This window comes from Hipposideros armiger, unplaced genomic scaffold, assembly GCF_001890085.2.
Source record: "Hipposideros armiger isolate ML-2016 unplaced genomic scaffold, ASM189008v1 scaffold_10, whole genome shotgun sequence".
Taxonomy (NCBI): domain Eukaryota; kingdom Metazoa; phylum Chordata; class Mammalia; order Chiroptera; family Hipposideridae; genus Hipposideros; species Hipposideros armiger.
Window position 1 is genome coordinate 380,555 of NW_017731360.1, and position 24,994 is coordinate 405,548.

Genomic DNA, 24,994 nt, shown 5'->3' on the forward strand with positions numbered 1-24,994 from the left:
GTGGTTTTATCTGTCCTTCTTTGGTCAGTATTATTTTTTTTTCTTATCTAACTCTTTAACTTATCCATGGCGGATCTTGTTGAAGCAACTGCCAATCACTTCCCTGCCTTTTAAATAATGCATGTCATTTCTGTCTTCGTGAGATGTAAGCGCCGTAAGAGCAGGTACTTTGCCCATTTGGTGTCTAGGAACAGTACCAGCAGTTCAATGAACACTTGACGAATAAATGAACAGACTGATAAATAGTAAGGAAATCCTTAAAAGCATTAACCTAGGTCCCCCCAGATTTGAAAACTTGCACTGAGGACTGCAAGCTTGATTAACTGCAGACTACAAGAGATGCAGAATGGGCAGCAAATGAAGGAACAGACTTGGTTCACTTCTCCATCTCAGTGTATTTGCTCAAATAATGGACAACTGATGAGTTCTCCATACTATTTAAAATACTGTTTGTTATTCCCCATCCTCCCCCGTTTTCTGACGCAGAATGTAGAATTTAACTTGCATAAGGTAAATGTATGTTATGTGACTCTACTAGGTATCTAATTCTACAGAGACTGAAGGGAAAATCACACTGCCGTATGACTCTTTGAGGTATATGAATCCATGTAAAGACTGTTCAGAGGCAGACAGTATGACAAAGGAAAAGAGTTTCGCAAACTTCTCATTTCTTCTGTGAGATTCATGGAGTCTCAGAATGCTGATATTGAAGAAAGGCCTGGAGTCTAGCCAAGGAGAAAAGACTACACATTGTTCCTTCCAGCACCCTTGTAACTGGAGGATAGGCAGGAAGCACTGAGCTGGGAAATCATCCAGAGAAATCCATTTCAGTCCCACCAAACATGGGCATTCTAACCTAAACAAGCAGGAAAAGACACAGGGAGAGGAGAAGAGGAAACATAAAAGGCTTCTACTTACCAGAGTTGCAGGGCACGCCTTGGGCAGACAAGAGAGAGAGCCTTATGGAGCAGCTCAGCCGTATCGCACACACAGTGTAAGCTTGGTGTTAGAGTCCAGCATGCGACTGTTTTTGTTTTTTTTTTTTTGCAAAAAAGAACCCCGGACAGGTCGTCCTCTTTTCCCTTTGTGCATTTGTGCTTAAACTCCAAAGGGTTAGTGAAACTTGTAAGCAAGGATGTCAGTTAATCAGAACAATACTTCACATGAAACACACAAACGGTAACGGGGACACATCATGCTCAATGTAGTGGTGCTCAGCAGCTTGTCTTTCTTTTCTTTTTCCTCCCCTTTTTAACCTTTCAAAATGAGAACTGGATGTTCTCAGCAAGCAATTGTTAAAACTTTTCACATACTCCCTCATATGGTGAAGCAACAAGCCGTTAAGAGTGGGCTACCTTACACAGAGAATGCTAAACCAGCGCATTCTTTTGGGAAATCTACTCTCAAATAAATCAATCATAGCTGGTTCTGTCTCGTGGTCTTTACGACTCTAGCTCCTGCTGCACAAATTTCATATTCAAGGACAAGAGTCAAAGCATATTTTGTCTGAATATCATTTTGAATGTCATCTAGACCAAATCTGGTTACCACGTGAGCTTTAATTTTGGCCTGCCCCACATAAGTTGGCCATTGCTTCACAACATAGGAAATAAGCAGGCAAACACACATATATATCCCAGAGACACATGTATATAATATGGTAAGTTTACATATACACACAAGTATCCAGGAAGAACTGAGGACAACCAGCAGGAACTTAACAATTTTCATGTGGTCCAGGAAATGAACATGAGTGGAACTGGTAAAGGTGTACATGATGGGATGACTATGGGTAAAGGGAACCAGCGTCTCGGTCAGTGCAGTCAATCTACCAGTTTGCTTTGGAAATGAACGTCTCTCAATTATTTAGTAGACATGAAAAAAAAAAGTGGGGGAAGAGACTAATGGTCTTCACTTCCCGATATTCAGAACTTTTGAGTGACAATGCCACAAAGGAGTAATGGTATTGCTCTGTGATCAGATATAAAGTTTATGTTCTCCTTGACTGTGGTCTGCCACAAAATAGCAGACAACAAAAACGGTGAACTGGGTCTAAAGGGTTAGCTTGTAAGTGTCTTTTAGTGTTTCTGACTGACCAACACATCATGGAACCCCAGTAAAGAAACACAAGACAAATGGCTGCTACAGTGAGGTTAAAAATTAAGTTACATTGGTCATGGGAAGCTAGTGATCATGACTCTCAATCAGCAAAGCTGCTTTCATACCATTCGAAAGGTACTCTCCCAACACTTGGAGAGTAAAACTAAAAGTACCTTTTGTTCTGTCTGCTGGGCCAACTGGCTCTGAAGTTGGTGAAGCTGGTTTGCCGAGCCATCACAAAGGTCATGGTAAGCCTTATTCAGGGCATTCAATTGTTCAGCTATCTGTTCCTTCTCTTTTTCTGAGAGCCTGGAAGATAAAGCATTAAAGCTCTTTTAGAAAAAAACCTTTCCCAAACTGTCCTCTACTGCTTCAAAATATGACCTCTCCATCTTGGATGGTACTTTTTGTCACTGTTAACTACAAATCATCCCGGCAGTTACGTACTCGTTAAACATTTGGGCATCTAGCTCATAGTTTTCCTATTTATTTCAAGTCAAGTCATGATTCTTGGTGATGTTAATGCTTACATCACCAATGGTCTAACACTCTAAGCGTGTGGTCCTGCAACCGTCTCAATCCAAATGGCCTCCTCTCTACTTCAATCTCACCCACACGTGGCAAACTTGGACCCTGCTATCATCTAGAATTATTCCACTTCTGAAATTTTAAACTTCAAGAATCTACTATCTGATTATAATTTCTAATTGTAACCCTACCTTTCTAGTTTTCTTTCTTTACTCCTACATCTCTTTAAAAATGAAATATTTTAAACAGACAAAAGAGAGTATAGCAAACTCTTATTTACCCATTACCCAACTATCCAGCTTTACCATATTTTGTATTTTACCAGATTTGCTTTAGATCCTTTTCTTAGCAATAAGACATTACAGATATCAAGTCCAATGCATATCTGTCATCAACCCCATTACTTTCCTTTTCTTCCCAGAGGCAATCACGATCTTGAATGTAGTGAATTTCGCAAGTCCCTTTTCTCATTCTCCATTATGTTTTTGAGAATGAATCCTGTGATTCATATTACAACTGTCCACCAACTTACTGAGATCTCCCAAGTCTTCCTTGACTCCTCCATTTTCTCTTAATCTATCAGTCCTCTCTTTTATATTCAGTTTCTTCTTTTTCGAGTCCAGACTCCACAGTCCATTTTCTCAATCAGTTCCTTACTATTATCCTTGCACTCTCTCCTCACTAACCTGATAAAACTTAAGCCCCAGGTCAATTGAACCACTGGACTTCTGCGCTCCCACCTGCAGGCTACTAAGCAGATCCAGTTAGGGGGAAACCCCACAACCATGTGGAAGAGCTCGCACTGGCTTCCAACCTCTACTGGACTTCAATGCTTTCTGACACTCCTATTGGAGGCTCCCCATCAATCCTTCCTTCTTTCCTCTCAGCACCATTCTAACTTTCAGCGAACAACCTCTCTGCCCACTTAAAAAAAAAAAAATTAGTGCCACGTGACACCAATTCTCTCACTTTCTGACTTCACTCCTGGCTTATTAACCTCTATCCACACCTTTCCTAATCAATCTCCTTGCCCTCCGATCTCAGAGGAAAAGCTGTCTCAACTCCTACTTAAGGTTGTACTTTCTACCCCTTGATGAATTTTATCCTCTCCAATATCCTCTTGGATCCCCCTCCTGTTACTTCAGTGTCTTTCTCCCTTTGGTCCTCGAGACACCATCCATAAATACAGTTAAGTCTTGATCTTTTATGAAAACAAAACTCTTTTTTTGGTCATATATTCTACTCTAATTAGTTACTGTATTATTTCTTTCCTTTGCTATGGCTAATCTTCTTGAAAGAGCAGTCTGATTTCACTATCGCTACCTTCCTCACTTCATGTGCTCCCCATCATACTAAATCTGACATCATCCCTGGACTTTTCACCGTCACCAAAAACTTTTAACTTGACAAATCTAATAGACACTTTTCAGTCTTAACCTTTCTTGGCTTCTGACCACTCCCTTCTTTGTGGAATTCTGTTCTCTATTTGGTTCTGAGGTATCACTCATAATTCTCCTTTTACTTCTCTAAGCTTCTTTTACAGGCCAAGAAGCACTGAAAAGCCTTTGAGTCCTTGTAAGCTAATCCACTCTTAAGGTTTCTACTATGCTGATCACTCAAATTTCTCTCATTAATTCTAAATTTAGACTTCTAGACTTCTCTCATTAATTCTAAATTTACATATACAGCTGCCCATTGAATAACTTTGGTGGAACCATGTAAGGCATAAATTAACATACGAGGTGCTCCCTAATACATACTACGTATTTCCATTCTGATGTCCTTTGAGGTCTTCACATCCATAACGTCTAAAACTAAAGCTGCCCTCTTCTCCCTCAATCCACACCTTCTCCTATAATACCTCTCCTGGTTAGTGGCATCATCATACACCCATAGGCCTGAGACAGAAACCAGAGAGTTATATCTGATCATTTTTGTCACCAAACCCTGTAAATTCATTATCCTTAATTCCTTTTGAATCTTTGTGCCCTCTCCATCCCTCGTCATTTCTTGCCTATGCAAGGTGTGATCAAACAATATGGTGAATGTTTAAATTGAAAAAAAAAATTATTACAGTAAAAGACACATTGCCATTAATGCCCCTCAAAATACTTCCCCTCACTTTGAACACACTTATCCCATTATTCTGGCCACTTTTCTGAAGGAGTTCTGGAAGCCCTCTTTTGTGAGTGTCTTTAGTTGCACTGTTGTAGCTGCCCGATGTCCTGAATTTGTTCATTCCGTTTACCTTTCAGGGTCATTTTGACTTTGGGGAAGAGCCAGAAGTTGCACGGTGTCAGATCTGGTGAATATGATGGTAAGGGCAGACTGTAATGTCTTTATTTGACAGAAATTGCCATATACAAGAAGCGATGTGTGACATGGAGTATTGTCATGTTGGAGGATGATTTATAGCACACTTTAAAACACTCTTCTCTCAACTGTAGTTCACACACAACTGACTGTACCGAACAAGTTGAAACTTGTCACACTGTTACTAAGGTTCATCGCGTTGCTTCCCATATCGAAGATCTCTGCATTTCGGTTGGATGGCACTCGGCAGCAGCATTTACCGTATTCTTCTATCACAACGGAAAAGCTCCGTGTCACACATCGCTTCTGGTACAGCAATTTCTGTCAATAAAAACATTACGGTGTGCCCTTATCCACCTTATTCACCAGATACGGCACCATGCGATTTCTGGCTCTTCCCCAAAGTCAAAATGTTCATGAAAGGTAAATGTTTTGAATTGATTCAGGACATCGAGGCAGCCACGACAGCGCAACTAAAGACACTCACAAAAGAGGACTTCCAGAACTGCTTCAGAAGGTGGCAAGAATGATAGGATCAGTGTGTTTGAAGTGAGGGGGAGTACTTTAAGGGGGAATAATGGCAATGTGTCTTTTACTGTAATAATTTTTTTTAACTTAAACATTCACCGTATTTTTTTATTATACCTCATATTATCAAAATAATCTCTTAACTGGTCTCTCAGGCTTCTACCCTTGCCCCATGTCAATTCTTTCACTAGCAAACTGTTCTAGAAACCTTTTATCAACAAAATCCAACATGTTTAAAACCCCTCCCCACAGCTGACAAGGTAAAATGAGAGCTCAGCATGGATGAACCATAAGGCTCTTCACAGTCCGGCTCTTTCTGCTCTTAATTCTCCAGCCTGAATTCTCATCATGAGCCTGTCAGCCAGGTGGATCTGGTCCCCGAGATGTGCCACCATCTCTCATTAAATACGTACTTATGACCATGTTTGGCTAAGAAGATCTGTGACGTTTTAATGGCCTCAGAAACTTGTTCCCTCTTGGTTGTTAGTTCCTCTGTCAGAACCTATTTATTAGAAATAAAGAGAAGAGCTTCAGAACCTAAAAAATTACAGAATCAAAAATTATTTGAAATAACTTTTTTATAACCCTAGGGGAAAACCTAGCTTAGGTCAGATTATTATTAATGAGTTATATATAAATGAAAAAAAAGTAGGAATATAAATAATATGACTTCTTAAGTTTCTTTTTCCTGCAAGTTAACATTTACTGTGATAAGAATAATTCCTAGGTGGACCATATATGACTTGTATTATTTTATCTAATGCATTATCATATATTACTGTATCCAGGAAGAGACACATGGGCCTTCTACTCACCTGCTGTTCTAAAATAGCTTTTTCAATGTCTGTGGATTCTTTGGTCTGGGATGAGGTAGCTTTGCTTTGTGTATTCCTTGCTAAGGTAGACACCCAGCCCAAAAGTTCTTTAACCTTCTCCACATGTTCCTGTTTTTCCTCTTCTACCACTTTCTAGAACAGGAAATAGAAAATCAGTTATGTTGGTCAGTGTTTTATTAGACTGGCCTGACTTCAAATTTCCTAAAATAGAGACACAAAAGTTACCTAAATCAGTAAGCAGCTAAAATAACCCCAAGTTAAATATAATTTACCCAGCCTAAAGCACTGCTCACAGGTGCCTAACTATAATACTAATAGCTAAATTCATTATATCTTCATTAGCTCCTTTCTAAAAAAAGCATATAGTTTTATACATGATGGGTATTCAATTATTTACTAATTTTAAAAAGCCCTTCACATACGCCACTTTACTTATTTTCAAACTTCTTAGATTTACAGGTGAAGAGATTAAAGTCTACAGCGATCAAGTGAGGTATGTAGGTATTGACATAAAGTAAGTTTTTTGCTACATTTACACAGGCAAAAGTTGGTATGGATTAATGTTTCCAAAAACATTTCTTTTATAAGAGTGGTTTAGTATGTGAAAATTTGGAAACTTACTTGCAAAGACGTTGAAGATTTTTATAAGTACAAAAGATTGCAGATTTATTACAACAAATTCAAACAATCTGAAATATACATACCCCCTTATTTTCCCCAGAAATTTGGTGTATTACTTGTAAACTAATGCGTGTGCTCATGTTGTCTTTGTGGTACACACAGTTGTTTCTACTAAAACCATAATTATAGACAGTATTCTCACTTGCTTTTCCCCCAATAATGTATTATGAATATTTTCCCGTATCTGTTCACTTAAATCTATTTCATTATTTTACACAGCTCCATAGCATTTCATTGTATAGAATTTGGATGTTTCTAATATTTCCCTTTAACAAATCATGCTTTATTAAGGATCTTTGTTCACATCCCTTTCTTCACAGCTACAGTATTTCCATAAAAAAGATACTTGGAAGTGGGAATGTGGGACATTATACACTCACTAATCCTCCTAATTGTTCTGATTCCCTATTTGTGAATTTATCTACTAGCATTTACTTGTAGCCCCCAAATCAATACTTATGCATTTTCACAGTCATTCCCAGACATGCACAACGTGGCAAACAATGTTAGTTGCCCAATGTTTCCCGTTGGGTTAGAACAAGGTGACACTCTGGCTTCTTGTTCCAGCTCTTATGCTGTAAACAAGTGTCCTTTGCACAGTCTATTTAGTGCTATGGCTTTCATATTTTTGTGGGTTTTTGTTGGTGATTTTGCTTTTTAAAATGAACCCAAGCATAGTGCTGAGGTGCTGTTTTATGTTCCTAAGCATGGGAAGGCTGCGATGTGCCTAACAGAGAATAGGTATGCTAAATATGCTTTGTTCAGGCATGAGTTAGAGTGCTCTTGGCCATAAGATCGATGTTAGCAAATCAACAAAATATATTAAATAAGGTGTTTTTAAACAAAAACACACATAAAACAAGGTTATGCCTTATCCATTGACAGAACCTAGCCCTGTATTTTGGTGTAGGAGTTCAGTATTTGCTAATGCAGCTTTCGCAGCAGCCTCATAGAACACAACAGTGAGTAATAAAATTGGCTGCATCCACTCTAAATTTTGATAAATGAGGCACAGTGTTTTTAATTCCATTTTCAAGATGATTTAGGGCCCAACTGTCCTCACCTCCTCCTCCTCCAGCCGCCGGAGAGCATCACTGATATATTTTACGTGCTGAGTTGTTAAGGTCACCAATGCTGTGTAGCGAGTCCGTAAGTCCATGAACTATGGTTCAACAAAACAATGTAGATAAATTATTTGTCAGAAAAGCAAACTGAAATAGTTGAAAATAAGAGGATGTTTTAATGAAGTTGCATGCTCAACAGAAAGGTGAGCCCTAGATGAAACTGCAGGGCGCAGACAAAGGAATCTTTCCTTAAGGGAAGACAGTGGCCTGTGACCTTTCCCCACCCTTTCACCTCTTGCGTGATGGCATCTGAAGAGGAAAGCATGCGCCGGCGCTTGCCAGGGGACTTCTGCTGTGATTCCACAAAGGCCTTGTATGTCATCAGTTGCAATTCATAGTCCTGGGGAGGAAGAAATTTCACCACGTTTACACAGGACTTCACTGCTTACGCACATCATGTAGTAGAATCACAGTATCTCATTGCTGGAAGGCATTTTGGTGATCTTTTAAACTAGAGGTTAGAGACATTTCCTGTAAAGGGCCAGATGGAAACTATCGGGCCATACCATCTCTGTCACAACTACTGGGTTGTCGGAAAAGTCATGATGTATTTTTTCTATGTTTGCAAAAATGCGTCATGACTTTTCCGACAACCCAACACTCAGCTCTGCCATTGTGAGAGCAGCCACAGACAGTAAGTAAACAAGAGCAAGGCTGAGTTATGATAAAACTACTTATGGACACTGAAGGTTGAAGTTCATGTAATATTCATGTATCATGAAGTATTATTCTTCTTTTGACTTTTTTTCTTTTAGCCATGTCTCATGAGGCATATAAAAATAGGTATGCAGCCTGGATTTAGCCTGTGCTGACCCCTGAGTTTGCAGTTTGTTCTTTGCTGACTCTTCTTTTCATCTCATACAAGGGAAAACTGAAGCCCAGAGACAGGAAGTGAGTTTCCCTAGTTAACTCAGTGGGTGGGCAACAGAATCAGTCTTCCAGACTCTAAACCAATGCTTTTCTGGTGCTGCCATGCTCCTCTGTCACCTCCCCTGCAATCCTGAGAGTGCTGCCCTAGCCGGACCCTCTTCGTCTCTCACAAGGATGGGTGCAAGAAGCTTATTTACTCTCCTGTTTATGGCCTGACTTCCAATTTATTTCCTATCAGAATGTCATCAGAATAACTTTTCTAAAACACAAAGATGACGACTTTGTTCTCTGCTTGAAATCTTTCAGCAACCTAGAGCAGAGCTTCTCAAATAGCAACATGCATACGAATCCTCTGGGGATCTTATTAAAATGCAGATTCTGATTCAGTGGGCTGAAGAGTCTGCATTTTTTTACAAGCTCCCAAGTGATGCTCCTGGTTCAAAGACCACATTTTGAGGAGCAATAATAGAAGATAAAGCCAAAGGAACTGAACAAGGCCTTTGAAAGGTTGGGCCCAGCCTCCCCTCTCATTTTCCAGTCTCTGCTTCTGATGTACCATTCATACACCTCCTAGCTATACCACAACATTTGCTATTTCCTCATATAATCATTGTATGCTCATTCTTCTGTGCCTTTAATTATGCAGTTCCTTTTGCCTAAAAGGTCATGCTTTCTGTTGTCTACTTAGAAAACTCTAGGCAGGGTGAAAACAGGGAATGAATTCCTTAAGCCGCCTATGAAAAAAACAGTAGTAATAATAATAAAAGCATGTGCCACCATTTACCGAATGTATTTTAAGTTTGCAGCATTGTCCTATGTACACATTATTCCATTTAACCTTTACAATCACTTGGTGAGGTAGTTACGGTTCCCATTTTGTAGATATAGCAACAGAAACTCAGAAAGCATAATGCTTGCTCAAAGTCGGAAGCCTGAAAAATGGTGAAGCTAGGATTTGAACTCAATTCTTTGTGACACCAAGTCTTCTGTTATTAACTTTGAATGAAATGTATTCATTCAAAAACTATTTGTTGAGCATCTACTACGTGCCTGCCATTGTTCTGAGTGTTACACACATAGTAGGGAACAGGTCAGAAAAAAACCCCTTGCTCTTCCCCTGGAACGTACATTCATTCTAATGAGAAGGCACATAATAACAAGTAAATATGTAATAATCTCAGGTCATTTTTATTTAAAGATGCTATGAGAGAAATAGGGAGGGAGGCCCCATCACGCATGGCCTCAAAACTCATACGTGGATTTAGAATTTTATTGTGGAGTACAATAACTGCCATTGGACAGTTCTGAGCAGGAGAGTGACACGATCCAATTAACTATGTTTCATCTAGTGCAGTGGTTCTCAACCTGTGGGTCGCGACCCCTTTGGGGGTTGAACGTCCCTTTCACAGGGGTCGCCGGGTACTCGTATGTGGGCGTATCTACATGTGGGCCTGGAGACGGACAGAGGAGCGGTGTCTCGGTTCCTAAGACCATCGAAAATGTGTGTTTTCTGATGGTCTTCGGCGACCCCTGTGAAAGGTTGAGAACTGCTGATCCAGTGTAAGGTACACATTTCCCCTACATTTCAGTATCTTTAAAATTGAAATATGTCTTAAAATCAATGGCATTTTCATAGTTGGCAGAGTTTCTTCTTTTTGGCAGTGCATAGAACAATGGTGTGGCTTATAATCCCTGGTGTCTGAGATTCCGTGACATGCAGTATGTTCTAAAAAGTGTGTGTCTGGCTACTGTGTGGGAAAACAGCCTGTGGGGCAGGAGCAGAAGCAAGAGATCAGCTCAGAGGTGCTGGAGTGATCTGAGGAAGATCCCTCATGTAGATGTGCACCAGGAAAACAGCGAGGGGGTGGGTAATGAGAGGCAGTCAGATCCAAGGCATACTGGGAGACGGGGCCAACTTGTTCATAGACTGAACATAAAGTTTAAGGCAAAGAGAAGCATTAGAATGACTCATGGATTCTTTTTGCCTCAGCAAATAGGAAAACAGTGGTACTATATCCTGGGATAAGAAAGATAGTGAGAGCATATGTAAGAAGAAAACCCAAATATTGTTTTTTACATGGTAAGTTTGAGAGGCCTATGGGTCATCGCAATGGAGGCTCCTCGAATCACAGCTGGTACCTCTCTGAGCATCCTCAAACAGGGAGCCATGAGAAGTACACATCTGCATGAACTGAAGGAGGAGGCCAGCCTTTAGTAGAAGAGCTCTGCTTAGCTGTCCAGAAACAAACCTATAGTGACCATGCAGACCTTCCTAAGCTGGAGGTCATTTATGTTCCTTTGGGGACATGGTAGAGTTACCTTTACAATAGTAGAGTATTGCTGGGAAAATTTTTGACACTGGTCCAGTTTTGTCTGATTTCTCTCAATTTCTGCAAACAGATCCTAGGAACCAAAACATCACAAAATTATCATTGTCATTCTAATCATCGGAACAGCTGAGCACTGATTAGGTTCTAAGGCAGTAGTTTTCAAACCTTAGCTTCATCAGAATCACCTGGAAGTCTGCATGAACCACAGATTGCTGGACCCCACCCTCCAGAGTTTCTGATTTGGCAGGTTTGGGTTTGAGTCCAAGAACTTGCATTTCTAACATGTTCCCAGATGAATCTGATGCTTCTGCTCTGGGGTCCACACTTTGAAAACCACTATTCTAAGTATTTTACATGTATCACTTCATTTACTCCTAACACCAATAACCTTATGAGATTGGTTAAACAATAAAAGATTGTCTGTCTTATTGATGAGGAAGTAGAATACTGAGAGATTCCATAATTTGCTCAAGGTCTCATAGTGAGTGAGTGAGTGAGTGAGTGAGTCAGGACTGGAATCCAGGCAATCTTACTCAAGACTTCATAATCTTAACCACAATGCAAAACAAAAACAAAACCGAAAATACCAACCAATAAAAACTACTTTGAATGAGATCATTTTCTTCTACTCATAGCTTTCCCTGGGTTTTCACTCCCCTATATTCTAATCCTAGTAAAATAAAATGTAATATCAAGAAACAAATAAAGCAAGATAATTTTAATCTGTCCGACTAGTGACTTGAATACATACTACAGAGATTCAGAATTGGAAGGGACCTTACAGGTCCTCTAGCCTATATGCAAAATCAGTATCTTGACACAATGCTGCCTGGACCCTTTTCAGAAAAGGGGGCTGGGAATGAGCTGCCAGTTAGAAGCAGCTGAATTGCTAGCACATCATCTTTTATGAGCTAACCTTCCCCCACGACCTGCACCTTCCATTACATTGCTGCCACACCCACCGTTTGCTGGCTGAGCTGCTCCGATAGCACTCTGCTATCCTCTGCCTGGCCTGGCTTCATCATTTCCTGCTGGGCAGTGGTTTCCTCAATCCATCTGATGAGAGTTCCATGGCAGGCTCGGTAATCTCCCAGAACTTCCTGGATACTTTCTAGCTCAGATTGGCTGGAGAAGCAGAGAAAAACTGCTATCAAATAGCTCAGTATAAATGCAATAAAGTAAATGAGGCAATTCCCTCCTTGGTCTATGCCTCCAGTTGAGCCTGACCACACAGGAGATACACCTTTATTTTGGGGGAAGAGCAATGAAACGCTGAGTGAGAGCTATGCATGTACCCAGTGCCCTATGGGGTAAAAGATGATTAGAAGCCAGTTGTGTCCTGCTGGCCCTGGAAACTGCCTGAGACCTGGCATCCCATGATAATCCTTGTCAAATTTTTTACCTAGGTTGCCAAGGATTACTAGGGTTGCCAATAAGGTAGTACTGGCTGTTCAGTTCTGTTCCCTGATGATAGAGTACCTATCAGAGTACCCCAGGTATGATTTATGAATCACAGTAATTTCTTGGGGAGGACAGTGGGGTGTGGTGGGTGAAAAAATAGTTATTTACTGTTAATTTCAGTAACAGTTTCTTATACCACTTCTGTTAGTCTAACCAGCCTTGGGATAGTAATTCAATTATAGAGAACCAATCCAAACTTATATAAGTTGCTATAACTCTTCTCCCTATATATTTGCCTACTCAGCCTGGCTTCTGTCTTTCCTATTCAAATCAGTCATCAGAAAATACAACCACTGAATTAGCAAATGAAAAGGAAGCAAGAAATTCTGCAAAGGCCACTATGAAAATGTCTCATATTTAGATTAAAAGCTAGTAAAACAAAAACTAAAACTCAGGGTTTTGCTCCAGATAAAAGATCACAAGGTCACTTTCCCAATCTATATTCTAAGACACCATTGTCATCATGGCTTAATTAGGTTAAGACCTGGGACACGGGAGAGGCACTACTTAATAGAATCATCACTGCTGACCCAAAAGCAAGCCTCAAGTCTGTGTTAGGGTTGGTCGTCCCAACTTCCTGTCACTTATCTTGTCCAGAATTCATACATTCATTTACTTTCTATCTCAGCATTTACACAAGATATAATTCTATTTAGTTTAAAATGTAGTCCCTGAACCCTAACAGGAGAGAAGGGTGGAGCCACCACTCACCGGGTCTCAAGCTGGGCAGTGACGCGATGCCAACGCTCCTGCAGCTGGGCGCCTTTTTCCTGGTAGCGTTCCAAATCCAGGTTTCGCTCTGGGGTCAGACTACTCAGCTGCTCTGCTACCACCTTGGCCTTGGCAATTTCCTCATCCAGGACTGAAAACACCAAATTCTTGTCCTTCACATCACGAAGCCAGTGCTATAAAAACACAAGTACAGCCAACAGGTTAAATATACTCCATGCTAAAAAGTAAAAAGAACTTAGACTAAGGTAGACAACAGAGACAATGTCTACAGCCCGCTCCACATTCTATCTGTTGATTCAGAAGCTACACCCTATGTTTGTGCCAGAAATGCCCCCACAGTCCTCATGCACACTGGGCAGCCAAGGACAGGCAGTGCAGTATAGAGAAATGTGCAAAGACCTTGTGTGTGAAGCCTGGCTCCACTGCTTATAAGCTATAAAACCAAGACAAGTTGTTTAGCCAATCTGAACCTTGGTTTTCCCATCTGTAAATGGAGATAAAAATCCCTTCCCTATCACCTCACAAAGTTGCTTGTGAGAATCAAATGAACTAACAACTAAGTGATTTATAGCAAAACAATTGATCGTATCCAATTAAGCCATGATTTTGCTGGGAGAACAGGGAGAAAAGAAATAGAAAGGCAGAGTCCTTTATCAGCACTGCCTTTCTGGCTAGACACATTCCTCAGTCTCTTCTTTGAATCCATATTAAAATGTATTAAACATGATATTCTGCCTAGTTCAAATGCGAGCCTGAATCAGTTTCATGCCATCTAAAATTGCGTTTCTCTGCTAACCCAAAGCAATGACTATGACAAGTCAACCTCCTAAGAAACTCAGAGCAACCAACCCGTAGTGTAGAGCGATGGGACTCGAGAACTGAGAGATCTGCTGGCACTGCTTCTTCTTGACTCAGCTTGATCTCATAACCTTTCACCAAGAGTTCAGCATCCTGGATGCTACGCATGATAACATCAATTGTCTTGAGCCTGTGAGGATAAAACCACCTTCATTGACACATGCTAAGAGCTAGGCGATAGACTAGAGAGGTGTACAAAATAGAGATAGGTTTACAAAACATGACTACCCAAATCAATTTCACCATTACTAGATGATGACAGCGTTTTGTGAAAACAAGAAAGCATGGGGGTGGCCAGTTAGCTCAGTTGGTTAGAGCACAGTGCTCATAACACCGAGGTTGCCAGTTCGATCCCCACATGGGGCCACTGAGCTGCGCCCTCCACAACTAGATTGAAACAACTACTTGACTTGGAACCAATGGGTCCTGGAAAAACACACTGCTCCCCAATAAAATTTAAAACAAAACAAAACAAAAACAAAAACAAGAAAGCATAGTATATGTGCTACCAATTTAAGCCAATTCAAAATGAAGTTCTAGGTGGCCCTGGGACATGCACACATATGGTGGACCCACGGGACAGAAGGCACAAGGCCAGAAACCCACTCAATACTACAAAGAGTCTAAGACAGCGGTTCTCAACCTGTGGGTCGTGACCCCTTTGGGGGTCGAACGACCCTTTCACAGGGGTCGCCTAAGACCATTGGAAAACAAAAAGATATTTACATTACGATTCATAACAGTAGCAAAATTACAGTTATAGAGTAGCAACGAAAATAATTTTATGGTTGGGGGTCACCACAACATGAGGAACTGTATTAAGGGGTCGCGGCATTAGGAAGGTTGAGAACCGCTGGTCTAAGATCTGTTATCCCTCAAGGTCATGGGTAAGGATGGGTGGGCAGAGAGGAGACCTTCAAAGACCAGTATTTAATTTAGCTTAAAATTTTTCTTTTCATTCTTTAGTGTCCCTTCTTCTTTCTTTTTGTCAGAGGTCTCTTGTCATGGGTACACATGCTTCAAGATCTACAATCTCTCTGGATTGTTCCTGAAACACTCTAGGCACGTCCCCTTCTCATCCCAATGGAAAACATTGCCATTTGGACTCAAATCCTCAGCTCACTCACTTATTCAGATAGATGGTGGAGAGACCGTATACGTGATCCATTTTCTCCACCAGCAGATTAAGTTCTGAGCGCAGAGTTGGGACACTCGAACCAGAGGGGGTCTGATGGAGAAAACTGTTGCATTTCATGGAAACAGCGTCCAAGTCTGACCTTAGCTGCTGCAAATCCTCCTGGGTACGCTGTCAGGAACAAGACACACAACAAAGATGGGGACAATGAAACAAAAAAGTTAGAAAGAAGTCCTTGTTTGTAATAGCAAAATACTGGAAACAGCCTAACTGCCATATATAAGAGAGCGGCTGAACAAACTATGAAATAGCACTGAAGGGGGAGAAGGGGGAAGAACACACACAAGTAATTTCTGAACAAAGTATCTGCACTATCAACATACCTTCAGGCAAATGACAAAAACAACTATAAATAAAAGTTGAACCCTAGTTCATAGGTTTGTTTTTTGTAGTAGTATGAGTTAGCAGTTTCGAGATTACTATCTGCACATGTTGGAATTGAAGAAGACATAAATGTGTTGCTGTGGATACGTAAAGGAGCTTTTTCAGTCTTGAGGGAGGGAAAGAGGAATGGTTAGAAAAGCCCTGTGGTACTGGTCTGGAACAGAATGGAGATAGAAACATATGAAATTAGTAGATATCTGAGTGTTTGTGTGACATAGATAAATATACTGATCTACCTTTGTGATATATTTATATGTATATAGTTACACATATATATGTATATATACACAGATATATATGCATGTATACAAATAGGGGTGTGTGTGTTGTGTGTGTGTGTGTGTAACATAGGGGTGTGTTTGTTAAGTATGTATTTTTCTAGCTCTATGTGCTGAGCAGCCCTAGAAAACCCAGATCTTGTTTTCTAAATAACATTCTCCACCTTAACAAAGTAGGACTCCTTGGAGAAATGGCTGATTCCAGGGCTGGGGCTGGCAATGGCAAGATGGACCAGGAATATCTTGTTTTGTTGAAATAAAGCACTCAAATAATGATGACATGTTGAAATGACATACAGGCCAGCTCGAAGGGGGTCCCAATGGCTAAATTTGGAAAATTTTGAACACTAAAATCAAGACAGTAGCAAATTATAAACCACTGAATAAAATAAGAACCTATGAGTTTATACTGAAATAAGGAAAAAAGGAGAAAGGGAGGGAGGCAAACTTCCTTTCTGATAGAAATTTAAAAATCTAAAAGGAATGACAAAATTAGAATGTAACCTTTTGGCAACAGTCAGACTAATAATTATTCAGCCAAGAGTCAACAACAGATGCTAAAATTAGTTGGTGAAAGTTTGATGTAGAACAGGATATTTATTTATATAGTCTCAAAGTATCTCCCCACAAGATACTTAGTAATTACAATGGGGAAAATAGCAACAAGTGATAAAATTTATCACCAGTAATGGGACAAATCAACATCACATGCCTCCTGATATCATGCACCAAGGACACAATATCACTTCTGTGGTATTCGTGCCAAAAACATGTAACCTATATCTAAACCTCAGATAAACACAAATAGAGGGAAACGGTGCACAATAAATGGCCTGCACTCTTCAAAAATATTAAGCTCATGAAAGATGATGAAAAAATTGAGAAACTGTTTCAGGTTAAAGGAATCTAAAGAGATAGAGCAACTAAATGCAGTGTGTAATACTGGCTGAATGAATCCTGAACATAATACCCCCCCCCCTTTTTTTTTACAAGGGGGATAGGGAGCAGTAAGGGTGGGTGTGCTACCCCAAAAGACATTATTAGGTCAACTGATAAAATTTTATTAAGGTCTTATATCAGTGTTCATTTCCTGATTCTAATCATTGTCCTATGGTGATGTAAGAGACGATCCTTGTTTTCGGAACTGCATACTGAAGTATTATTGAGGGGTAAAGGAGCACCATGTCTAGAAATTATTCTTAAAGAGAAAAAAAAAAGATTATTATGTATGCATATATATGTAGAAGAAAATGATAAAGCAGATGCAGAAAAATGTTAACATTTGGGGAATCTAGGTGAAGGATATATGTGAATAAAAACTTTTCTGTATATCTGAAACTATTTCAAAATAAAAAGTTAAAAAAATGGAAGGTCCTCAAAAAGAGCTGAATATTAAACTTTATTTCTTAGAATGTCCTATTTTGTACAGACAATAGAATTTGGATCACTACATAAAAGTAAAAAGCTTCCAATACGAGAATTACAGGTTCATATGATATGCCTCATACAGGCATATTAGATCCCTCTTCGACAATGAAAATTACACTGCCCTCTCAACCTCCTTGTCAAGCTTAGGAATAATTGAGAAAAGTAAGAAAAATCACTCCTCCTCATTAGCCATTCCTTTCCATTCTCTTTAAGCTCCCAGATCAAATCTAATATTCTTTTCTGATTATAGATTTTTATTAAATGGTAAGCATTCTGTGACAATAAGATCTTGAAGCAGACAGACAATAATACTTCAGAAATTTGCATTTCATCCTGCACAGCAGACATGCTAGTCTCTGTATTGTTCCAATTTTTAGTATATGGGCTGCCAAAGCAAGCACCAAATCTAATATTCTTCACAGGGCTCTCTCATACCATCCCAAGGAGAAATGTTCTAGTAACAGTCTAAATGTCTATAGCATGGTTTGCTTGGAAATCTGGAAATACACTAGGTACTATTTTATAACATCTCTTATACTGTGACTTCAACTTTTTATTCTTTTTAAACTACACTTACAAGCGAAAAGCAAGAACTTCGGCTTACTTTTCTTTGCATGCCTCTGAGCACTTAATAAAGCAACTAATATTTGCTGCTTTTACTTCAAGAATACCACCTTACATTTTTACAGCCTTTTACTTTTACAGAAAGCTGTATTACTTAATTTTCAAAACAACTCAGTGAATTACTATTACATAAGGAAGGAAACTAAAGATGAGAGCTAACTTTCCCAAAGCCATAGAGAAAGTGCATTAGGGCCCAGAGTAGGCCTGATTCTTTCCTTAATACTTTTGTGTCATGTCACATGACTGATGGTAACCATGTCATAAAGTAACACATACATGTAACGGATAGAGCAGAGAGCAGCATCTCTACTAAGCAGTCTTCAACTACATAGCCCAAATGCAGCACTTAGAATAACTTACCAGCTTACTTGCTTTCCCAACTGTGTAGAAAACTAATCAACATTCAGCAATACACTGGGAGCTGAAATCGAGCTTCTGCACAGGTAAAAGGCATCTACAGACCGCATGGAAGAATTCTGTAGTAGGGTTGCCACGAGTCTATTGCCTTATTTCTTAGCAGCCATACTCTCTTGCCATCCAATTCATTCTAAAAGCATTTATTCGGCATCTAGCACCTTGCTCGTAGGGCTTACCTCTTGCTCTGCGATCCTTAATGCATTGTCCTGCCGGGCATCTTTGTCAGTCCTAGAGCTGGCTGGGGTCTGGATTCGTTTGACTAGCCTCTGTTCACACTCCTCCAGGCGCAGCCGGATATTCTTCAGCTCTGAAATGTACATCTTGGCCACAGTTTCCTCTTTGTCCTCTGTGAATGCACAAGCACAGAAGACCATTAAGCACCACACCAGAGATCACACAACCTGGGAACAACAGATTCACCCTCAGAGGGCACTACTGGTTCCAACAGACCTGCTATTCCACCAAGGAAAGCAAAGCCTTACAGGAGGAACCTTAGGCCTGATATGAAATTCCCTGCATTCTATAATGATCTTTAAGGATCCAAACATGTTATTTCCAAAAGAAAATGCTGATAGGTCGATAAGCAGTAAAGACTGAAATATGGCCTCTTCTTCCATGATCTGATTTTGAGAAGTCATCTCTGTAAGTTTTTCTCTATCTCAAGTTTTCATTTTTAGTGGTGACAGTACTTTCTAGTTTATATGAAGGGTCTAGCAGCACCCTTCAGATCTCTCACTCCACCAGCTTTCCCCCTCTTCCCAAGACACACACCATTCTCAATGGATTTCATCAGGTGCTGGAAGTGGGTTTTACAAGCCTCCACCTCTTCCTCCAGGCGCAGACCATCAGCCACTGAAAAGAGCATCGAGTCACGGCTGTCCTGCAGGAAGTCTGCATAGTGGGCCTGGAGGTTCTTCATGACCTGCTGGCACTCCCCTGGTGCTGATGATCGAAGCTAGAGAGGAAAAGGCAGAAAAAATTTCAACAGAAGGAGGACATAATCCCCCACCCTCCCTCTTTTTTATTGGCATTTAACACAGACACAAAATAGTATATAAACCATAATTATAATAAACATGTTGATTTTTTACAAATTGAACTTGTCCATGAAATCAGCATTTAGATTAAGAAACGACATAACTAGTACCCTTTGTGCCCCCTTAAACATAATCCTTAATAATGGTTAATGCACCAATATTCTCCTACTACATATACTTATGCAAAAGAGATGCTTATTGTGCAGGAATAAAAAGCCTACAACCTTCTCTCTCTGCCCCAAAGACCAAATATGTTATTTATTTCATCAGGAATTTCCTGAACCATTCAGGTTGCTGTTTCTAGTTCCTAAGGTCTTCAGGGCCCTAACCCTGAAACAGTATCCCTGACTCCACTTTATTCTAATTGGGTGGGTAGGAGTCTCAGTATGAAAACAAGTTCCTTCTGAAAAAAGCTTGCCAGTAGAATGTAAGCCTGGGGTCAACCTTTCATAATTACCTTTTCTAGATTCCAGGTCTTTACAAGGTCAAGGTCCTTCCTCAGATAGTTCCAGGAGATAAGGCTTTTGGTGTTAATGTGTAGCTGATGCCAAAGGGCCATCACCTTTTGATAAGACTGCTCCACTCTAGGAATAACACAGAACCTGGTTGTGACTTTTACAGAAAGGCTTGAGCTTCATATTAGAGACTCTCTAAGGAAAAACTGTGATTGCCTTAGCAGAACTGAGCTTATATCCTGATCAGAGAAAGGCAACGAGTCAAATACTAACAACATAGGAATCTTTAGAACTAAATTGAGATCCTCAAACAATTTGCGCTTGCTACGTTATTATGTGTATCATGTTAACACATATTTCAGTAATCTCATAAATGTTACCTGAATGTGATATAATTATGAGGAGTTAGAGAGAGGAAATACCCAGGGCAAGCAATGATAAAGTAGAGAAAGAACCACCCCATTTGGAATTGTTGAAAATGACAACATGAACACTTCCAACATGATTTGCTATGTTCTATATATTTACAAAATTGCTAGGATGTTTAAACGTTAATAGCAATTTAAGAAGTCCATCTGGCATACAAAAGGAAACTGTAATATGAAGGACTTCAGAAGATTTTTTCTTAAGCATCCCATGCCTGATTCAATAGCAACTTCTGGAAGAATAACAAACTCACAGATACACAGACACACACAGCAAATACCAAATTACCTTGAATTTCTTCAAGCTGAGAAATGTGAGATATTAAGAATAGGATAGTAAACTACAAGCCAGGATTGTCAGTTAAATAGAAGACATTAAACTCATTATTTTATCTTCTCTTTTTCCAAAACCCCCACGAAAATGTCAGTAAAGTTGAAATAAAAGTTCAAAAAATCTCAAAGAAGACTAAAAAGACAAAGAAATATAAAACAGAAAGAAAATTAGAGAATCAATTCAGAAGATCCAACATCTGATAAACACGAGTTCTTGAAAGCAAGAACAGAAGAAACACAGAGAAGGAAATAAATAATCAAGAAAAAACTTCCCCAGATCTGAAAGATATGAATTTCCAGTTTGTGTTCAGGGTTAGCATACTCACCCAAAGATACATCCCCTTCAAAGATTAAAGACAAACAAGAGGATTATAGAAGCTTCAGAGAGATAAAGTTTTCATTCAAAAGGTTACAGTATCAAACTCTTGTGTATCGCGACTGTAGTAGAGAGGATATGCAACTCTACGTATTTATCAGAACCACAGTACTGCTCACTACAAAGGGAGAATTTCACAGTTGTGTAAACTTAAAAAAGAGAAAGGTGAACAATGAGAATGGTACTGTACTTCTTAACAGCAAACCCTGGAAGCTAGAAAACAGTGGAAGTGCCTTCAGGAGTCGGAGTGAAAATAATTTCCAAGAGAATTCTGTAACTGACCAATTCATTATGAAGGGAGAAGAAAGACATTTTCAGAAAAAAATTTTCAAAAAGAATTTACTTCTAATGCACTCTTTTTCGGCAAGCTACTGAAGATTGTACTCTCCCAAGCCAGGGGTAAACCAATCAATTAGACTCAGTTTCTAGGAGTCAGAGGGTCCAGCACAGAAGAGAGGTAAGGATGAAGATGACGTGAAATGCCAGGGAAGCAGCACAGCAGGCCCAGACTGGAAAAGGAAGATAGCATCATCCAGAAGGGATGTTTCCAAGAGAAAATAAAAATAAAAATTACCTGCAGTGAGTGTTTGACCACATTGAGAAGTCTTCTATAGTAAAGCAGGAGAATTTGGGAATAAATTCATAATATGCAAATAGACAACTAAGCAAACTTAAAGCCAAAACAATGATCAACTCCAAGGAAACAAAAAGTTCTACAAGAAGGTAAATGAAGTAATTTACTCATACATATATTCAATCACCTACTCATTCACTCTTTACTTCAACAACCAGTTACTGAGTACTATTATGTGCCAGGAATGGTTCTAGGTGCTGAGGCTACAAAGCTACACAAAACAGACAAACACCTCTATTCTTTTGAAACTTCTAATAGGAGGGGAAAGGCAAAAAATCACAAATATTAATCTGTTAGGCAGTATTAAGTGTTCTGAAGAAAAATAGAGAGGAGTAAAGACGATTAAGAACGATAGGCAGTGAGTGGAGGGGTTTGCAGGACGGCAGTAAGATGAGCTGAATGAAGCAAGGAATTGAATCATGTGAATATCTGAAATAAGCAGAGGAAGCACAAAGGCCTGAGGAAAGAATACAGTGTCTGAGAAACAGGAAGACCAGTGACTAGAGCTGAGCAGAAGCAAGGAGATGCGCAGAGGATGAGTTTAAAGAGGAAAGGTAAACTGGGGTAAGTCTCACAACAATCCCCAATAATATTATAAATAATGTTAATAACACAAAAAGCATCAATTTAAACCAAAATTGTGGCATAACTACATTTGGAAGATGGGAAAAGGTGAAAAGTGTGTGCAGGTGTGTGTGTAGAAAGCTAAATGTTAAATTTCCTAGAGTAGAAAATCAATAGGCAATTTCCAAAGTTGAAAAAATCAGAAAATAGAAAAAAAAATCACATTATTTAGAAATTTGGAGTTAAAACCAGAAATATCTGCTCAAAGAGTTGTAAACAGATGACTCTGGGAAGCAGAACTCTGGGGTGGGAAAGGTGATTGTTAAGTTTTCATTATAAGCTTTTAAAAATATGTACATATATTACTTTGATAAAATATAAAGAAAATTGATGTTTCTACAAAAACCAATCTTCTAAGAGTAAATGGTTTTATAACCAAGAATTCTTTTAAAAAGAAGCATCACAGTATATCTCAGTTGAAAATAAGCATTTACAGAAAATTACTGTGTAGCTGGTAGTGCAAGACTTGGTATCCTAATAGGAGGTCTTTCCCAACAGAAACTTGATCTTTCTGTTCAAGGAGATCACAAATGCAGGTGCGTCCCTCCATCAGTTCACCCGGGCCAATAGCAAAGGGGGCAGTACAGAGTGGCAGCTGAGCAAAGTTACCTGCTGGCCATCTCAGTGGCATCCTTATTGGGTGGGGGGACGAGGAAGCAGACTGATGGCACCATCGCCTCATTCCCTGTGGGGCTGATCACTTTCCACTTGGTCCTCTGTGAATTATCTTCCAACACACATTCGTCATTTTTGCAAATAGTGATCTGAAGAGACAAATGTACAAGTTTTTGCTAATGCATAAATCAACAACCCGTTATTACCTGGTATCTGATCCCAAGGATTTTATGAAATCCTTAAGAAAAAAAATCTATTTGGAAAGCTGCCATCACTTAGTGAGAACTCCTGATTCTGACAAAGAGATAATGCGTAAAAATACAAAACACAGGACCGGTTGCAGACATCAAACAAATCAAGGGAGCAAGTGTTTATTAAATGCCTGTTACATGTCAAGTAACTCGGTATATGAAGGGTAGAGGGAGGCTATAAGACCTCCAAGAGCAACCTCTCTGCATCTACAACCATTAGGGTCAAAATTAAAAGGACGTGAATACTCCCAACTCTGCTTTTGTGATACTTCCTCCTCCTTGCTTCCTGTCATCCCACACAAATATCCCTGAAAATGTTTAAGCATTTGGGATCATCAGTTCTTTCTCTTGAAAAACAAGTAAGCATCAATATTATCACTATTTCATAGACAGAAATATTGAGACAGAAAGGGCAGAAAAAGTTTATTCATTCTTTTGTGTAACAAATATTTATTGAGCCTACTATGTACCTGGAAGTATGCAAGGCCACTAGAGATAAAAATAGTAAAATGGTAAGCTGACAAACATGGTCTATATTCCACACATTCTGGTGGGGCATACAGTTATAATATTGTGTGACAAATGAATTTACCAGGGAATGCATGAAAGGGACATAAGTCTTGGTTAGACGGGTAAAGAAAAATTATTCTGACCTTGAAGCCACATTAAGGAATTTAGACTTTCTAAATAGAAATGGGGAATTCAGGACTTAAGCAGGGGAGTGACCTTTTTTGTAAAAGACTGTGCTGGTGGTAGGATAAAGAAGGCATTGAATGGGGAGGATGATGCAATGATCCAAATGGAAGAAACTTATGGTCTATCTTAAGGCAGCAGCAGCAGGGACAGAAAGGAGTACCTCTAAGGGACATTTATGTACAAGTTAGTATTAACTTGGTAGCCCTAGTAAGGGATTAAGAGGGGAGGAGTTACAAGGGTATCTCCTAGGTGCTAAGTACCATTTCTGTCACCACTTAGGCAACTGGGTAGATGATGATGACAATCATGGAGGCAGGGAGCAGATAAAAAACATACAGTTGAAGAATTATTTTTTTTTAAATAAGAAAGACTTGAGCATGTTTAACTTCTAATTTTTAAAAACTCTATCATTTGACCTTTCCTTATTATCACAGCCCTAATTGAAGGCTTCCCTTCTCCCCTCCTTCCCTCTGGAGCCAGAGGTACCCTTTCCACCTCCTCACCTCAATCTGCCGATAGTCACAGATGGCCTTCACAGAAATGGTGCTCTTTAGCACGTGGTCGGGACTGCGTGGCTTTAGCTGAACAATGGTTTTTGATCTCCCAACAAGACTAGCAACGGAACTCTTGGACTGTATAAGCTGTTCCTTTTCATCCTACAAAATGAGAAGAAAATCAACAAGACATTAATGTGGTTACTCAGGGTGACTAAGTCCACAAAGAAAACTGCGTGCTCCACTCCCTCAGAGAATGTCACTTCTCAGTTAAGTAGGGATCCTTGGTGGAGTCATCTTAGCAACACAAGGATAAAGAAAAGAGAAGATTTCTGTCTTCTACCAAGTGCTTTTGTATTCAAATTGT

General features: G+C 39.6%; 1 protein-coding gene across 1 annotated transcript in view; it reads right to left on the bottom strand.

The window, feature by feature from the left end:
* The window catches only part of MACF1 (microtubule actin crosslinking factor 1), a 335,004-nt gene that overhangs the window by 125,838 nt on the left and 184,172 nt on the right, over nt 1-24,994 (bottom strand). The window contains exons 21-35 of the mRNA XM_019657518.1: nt 24,637-24,789; nt 23,181-23,335; nt 20,182-20,308; nt 19,459-19,642; nt 18,864-19,033; nt 15,489-15,667; nt 14,353-14,491; nt 13,483-13,676; nt 12,273-12,435; nt 11,300-11,383; nt 8,343-8,450; nt 8,050-8,148; nt 6,285-6,437; nt 5,883-5,971; nt 2,274-2,409 (exon numbers count right to left, since the gene is read on the bottom strand). Coding sequence (XP_019513063.1) covers nt 2,274-2,409; nt 5,883-5,971; nt 6,285-6,437; nt 8,050-8,148; nt 8,343-8,450; nt 11,300-11,383; nt 12,273-12,435; nt 13,483-13,676; nt 14,353-14,491; nt 15,489-15,667; nt 18,864-19,033; nt 19,459-19,642; nt 20,182-20,308; nt 23,181-23,335; nt 24,637-24,789 — 2,133 coding nt within the window. The remainder of the gene's footprint in view (nt 1-2,273; nt 2,410-5,882; nt 5,972-6,284; nt 6,438-8,049; nt 8,149-8,342; nt 8,451-11,299; nt 11,384-12,272; nt 12,436-13,482; nt 13,677-14,352; nt 14,492-15,488; nt 15,668-18,863; nt 19,034-19,458; nt 19,643-20,181; nt 20,309-23,180; nt 23,336-24,636; nt 24,790-24,994) is intronic.